The sequence below is a fragment of the Tarenaya hassleriana genome, unplaced genomic scaffold, assembly GCF_000463585.1.
Source record: "Tarenaya hassleriana unplaced genomic scaffold, ASM46358v1 Cleome44, whole genome shotgun sequence".
In the NCBI taxonomy this organism is placed as follows: Eukaryota; Viridiplantae; Streptophyta; class Magnoliopsida; order Brassicales; family Cleomaceae; genus Tarenaya; species Tarenaya hassleriana.
In genome coordinates, this window is record NW_010967136.1 from 703,180 (window position 1) to 707,999 (window position 4,820).

The 4,820-nt window shown below is 38.7% G+C and overlaps 1 protein-coding gene across 1 annotated transcript; it reads right to left on the minus strand.

Moving 5' to 3' along the window:
* Positions 1-1,463: 1,463 nt before the first annotated feature.
* LOC109117164 (uncharacterized mitochondrial protein AtMg00810-like) lies at positions 1,464-2,696 on the minus strand. Its single transcript, XM_019203946.1, has one exon. It carries the CDS (start codon positions 2,694-2,696, stop codon positions 1,464-1,466), a length of 1,233 nt encoding a protein of 410 aa, XP_019059491.1.
* Positions 2,697-4,820: the final 2,124 nt, after the last annotated feature.

The window sequence follows — 4,820 nt, forward strand, 5'->3', positions numbered from 1 at the left end:
TATATATATATATATATTCTGACATGTTTTTATATATATGTATACTCTGAGTTCATAAAATCAATCAACGAGTCATCCTTTGTATTCCAAATATTACGATTAATTGGAAATAGCAGTTAAATTCAATAAATAAATAAATAAATACATATGGTTATCGTTTGAGTAGGAATATTGTCTATTTTGAGAATGAATACTAATTTGTTTATTTATTTACAACATATAATGTACAAAAAGTAACAGAGAAATCGTCTTTTGTTCAAGAAATATGCCATTCCGGTTGATGAAAGTGCTGGCCATCGAAAAACCGGACTGCGTGCCGTTTTACTTCGGGAGTTTTTATCTCAAATCCTTAAAAAGAACACGTCTCAACGTTCAATAGCTACGAATAGAAAATCCTCGCCGTCTGGCATGCCATAAAAGACAAAACTCACACCTCTGTCTGAAAATATCTTAAAAGCTATCATTCAAACTAAAGGCTTCTTATGGGAAGTACTTATGGGACGTTATACATCCAAAGTAGGGAAAAAAACGGTTATTTATTTTTCTGTTATATTATACCCTAAAATCACTAATCTTTTTTAGTATTATTAATTCCAAAAAGAATTTACCGTTCCATTAAGTTTGGAATTCGATAATTCTTTCATATTCATAGAATTCTATGCTAATAAGCTAAAATTTTGTCTATAAACATAGCGAAAAAGGATTCCAAAAATTTAATAAAGATTAATAAGTTATTAGATAATTATTTTCAATTAATTGAAAAAAAAAACAGAGAATGAAGAAGAGAGATGGGGACAGTAGAAGTAGTAGATCCTAATCCATTTTGGCTTCGATCGGGACTCCGACAAAACACTCGAGAAGTTATGTGACGGATCCCAAACCAAATGTCGACTCTCACTATTCCAATTACGAAATAAATCTTCACAAAAAAAAAACGAAATAAATGAATTAGTACATTTTTACGTAATCAATAGATTTTCACAGGTTATGTCATCCCAACAAAACTATATGTAATATGTATATATATATATTTTTTTGGTAAAAATGTAATATAATGGTGTGTATTAATTTGTTTCTGGTTCTGTATCATATGTATATTATTCGGGTAGACAAAATTTATATAATCGGTTTTTTTTATTATATATATGTATATATAAGGAAAACAAATTATAAATCTTTGAAATTTTCAAAAAGTTTTTAAATAATTTTTTTTAAGGTTTTATGAAATGAAGTTGTGATGCTCTGTTCTCAGGTGAAGAGAAACAGAGAAGAGAGAGACGAAATGAATTTGAAATTTCTGTGTATTCTCTCAAGTCACTGTACATTCCGTTATATACAGGAAAGAATGGAATAAAAAATATAACAGAAAAGTAAATATAAAATTGTGTAACAAACATTCAAAATTATTTGTATTCCCTCCATTAACTCCAATTCAAACGTCAATAATCTGTAAAACCCCCTCCTCAAGTCTGATTTGGGAGAAACAGACTTGAAACATTGAACCGAGAAAGCAAGCTAGAGAAAATGGTAGGTTGCAGGGCCTTGGTAAAGATGTCAGCAAATTGATTGGCAGCATGAACATGCATAAGCTTTAGGAAACCAGCTTTTAATTTGTCACGAACGAGATGACAATCAATCTCGATGTGTTTAGTCCGTTCATGAAACACGGGATTAGTCGCAATATGAATTGCGGACTGGTTATCAAAGAAAAGCTTGGCAGGGCCCGACAATGAAATATGCAAATCAGCCAACAGGTTATGGAGCCAAATTAACTCACAAGTGGCATTAGCAAGAGAGCGATACTCGGCTTCGGTGCTGCTCCGAGAGACAGTAGTCTGTTTCTTGGCTTTCCAAGAGATGAAAGAATCGCCCATAAACACACAAAACCCAGAGGTTGAACGACGTGAATCGGGACAGGATGCCCAGTCTGCATCGGCGAAGACATTCAAACACAGAGCCGAGTCAACAAAATAGAACAATCCTTGCCCAGGATTCGACTTCAAGTAACGAACAACCCGCTGAGCAGCAGCAAGGTGGGTAGCAGTGGGACAGGACAAGAACTGACTAAGCTTATGAACAACATAAGCAATGTCAGGTCTTGTAATGGTCAAGTACAATAAACGTCCAATGAGCCTGCGATAGCCAGTGATGTCAGATAAACACTCACCAGAATCTTTCGAAAGCTTCACACCTGGATCAAGCGGTGTGGACACCGGTTTACAGGCCAAAAAACCAGAATCAGCTATCAAATCGAGACAATATTTGCGCTGATTAACAACAATTCCAAGCTTAGATCGAGCAACCTCCAAACCCAAAAAATACTTTAGCTCCCCAAGATCCTTGATATGAAAATTCTTCTGTAATAAAGTCTTCAGATTGTCGACTGCCAAAGGATCATTACTGGCGATGACAATGTCATCGACATACACCAACATCGCCACAAAAGAGTTGTCAGACTTTTTCACGAACATGGTATGATCAGAGGGAGACTGAACAAAACCATGAGCAAGAAGGACATTGGCAAAGGTAAAATACCATTGTCGAGACGCTTGACGGAGCCCATACACAGATTTTCGCAATTTGCACACAACATTAGGTAGTAAAGAGTCACCAGAGGTAGGCGTGAAACCAGGAGGCAAGGACATATAGTTTTCTTCATCCAACTCGCCATGAAGAAAAGCATTGGTAACATCCATCTGAGTTAGAGTCCAATTCTACGTTGTGGCAAGGGCCAAGAGTAACTTGACAGTTACTAACTTAGCAACAGGCGAGAAAGTATCGAGAAAGTCGACCCCCTCCTGTTGACTATACCCCTTAGCCACGAGACGAGCTTTGAAGCGGTCAATCGAACCATCGGAGTTCCGTTTGATCTTATAGACCCACTTACAACCAACTGCCTTCTTGCCATGTGGAAGAGAGACAATAGACCAGGTTCCATTCCTATCAAGGGCTGCGAGCTCAGTATTCATGGCAGTTCTCCATTCCACAGAGGAGACAGCTTCTTTAAAAGTTTTAGGTTCAGAAGAAATTGTAGAGTTAACGACAAAGGTTGTACAAGAGGGTGATAAACGATGATAGGACAAAACAGAAGACAATGGGTATGGAGAAGATGAGTGAAGGAGAGAACAATGATAGTCCTCAAGATATTTTGGTTTAGAAACATTGCGATGAGGTCTGGCAAGAGTGCCGGCCGTATCAGAAACACGAGGAACCAAAACATCAGAAACAGGAGAAGGATTTGAAACAACAGGGGAGGAGGGTGTAGGAGAAATAACAGGGGTGGAGTGTGTAGGTGGAAGAAGGGAAGGAGAGGAATGAGGAATATCGGGGATAGGGATAGGTAAAGGTAAGACAGTGTCAGAAAAAATAGAAGGAAAAGAGGAATGGAGGGTTTTGCCAAGTGTAAAAGGAAAGATGGATTCGTGAAAGACCACATGACGAGAAATAAAAATGGAATTGGTATCAAGGTCTAGAAGCTTATAACCTTTGTATCCTGGAGGATAACCAAGAAATACAATTGCCCGAGCCCGAGATGAGAACTTGTGCCTGTCTGTGAGGTAGGTGGAAGCATAAGCGAGACATCCAAAAGCACGTAAATGGCTGTAAACTGGTGCTGTCCCCTGCAAAACCTCGAAAGGCGACTTGTTAAGCAGCAAAGGAGATGGAGTCCGATTAATCAGATAAACAGCCGTGCGCACACATTCAGACCAAAAGGAAATCGGCAACCTTGACTGGAATAGCAGGGCTCGCGCTACATTCAACAAATGTTGATGTTTCCGTTCAACAATGGAATTCTGTTCTGGTGTTTGAACACAGGAGAAATAGTGAATGATGCCTTTAGTCCGAAAAAAATCAATGAACCTAAGCTCAGGCGCATTATCCGATCGAACGACCTTGATAGTTTTTCCAAACTGTGTCTCAATAAGGGTTACAAACTCCGGGATAAGCCTGAGAACGTCGTTCTTGGTTTTCATCATATAGATCCACGTAACCCGAGAATGATTATCAACAATGGTTAAGAAATAACGGAAACCATCATGAGAAACAGAGGCAAAAGGACCCCAAACATCAATATGTATGAGATCAAAAGAACAGGGAGAAAGATTGTTATAAGATACGAAAGGTAAACGCCTCTGTTTAGCCAAATGGCAAGTTTCACAATGTGTAACATCTGTAAAACGTTTAATAGAAAGAATAGAAGAAATAGATTTAATCTTTTGAAAAGAGGGATGTCCAAGGCGACAATGCCAAAGAGCAGCATCAGCATGGAAGGCTTGGACTGAAAACGAAGGAGAAGATTGTGAGTGCGGAGAAGAGATGCCAGGCTCGAAAAAATACAGATTGTGACTAAGCCTAGCCTTCCCAATCGTCGAGCCCTGAGTAGGCTCCTGAATGAGCCAACAATCAGAGGAGAAAGAAACAACAAGATTAGAATGAAGAAGCAACGAACTAACACTCACAATGTTAAAAGAAAAATCAGGGATGTAGAAGACATTGTGCAAAAGAATATGATCATTCAGGGAAACAGAAATCATATGATGAACCAGTAACTTCGCACCATTAGGCAATGTTACAGATCGAGGGGGAATCTGAACAAGATCCTTAAACAGCTGTTTGTCAAAGCAAACATGGGCCGAGGCACCCGAGTCAATAATCCACGAGGCAGAGTATGAATCCGAGACATCAGAAGAAACATATGAACAGATGAATGAAGATAAGAGGAGTCGATTACCAGAAGAGTTGGTAACATCAGGAGCTCCAGCCGAAGAAACAGTAGGACTATAAGTGCTCAACTGAGTGCTGAGTTTAGAACACAGCTC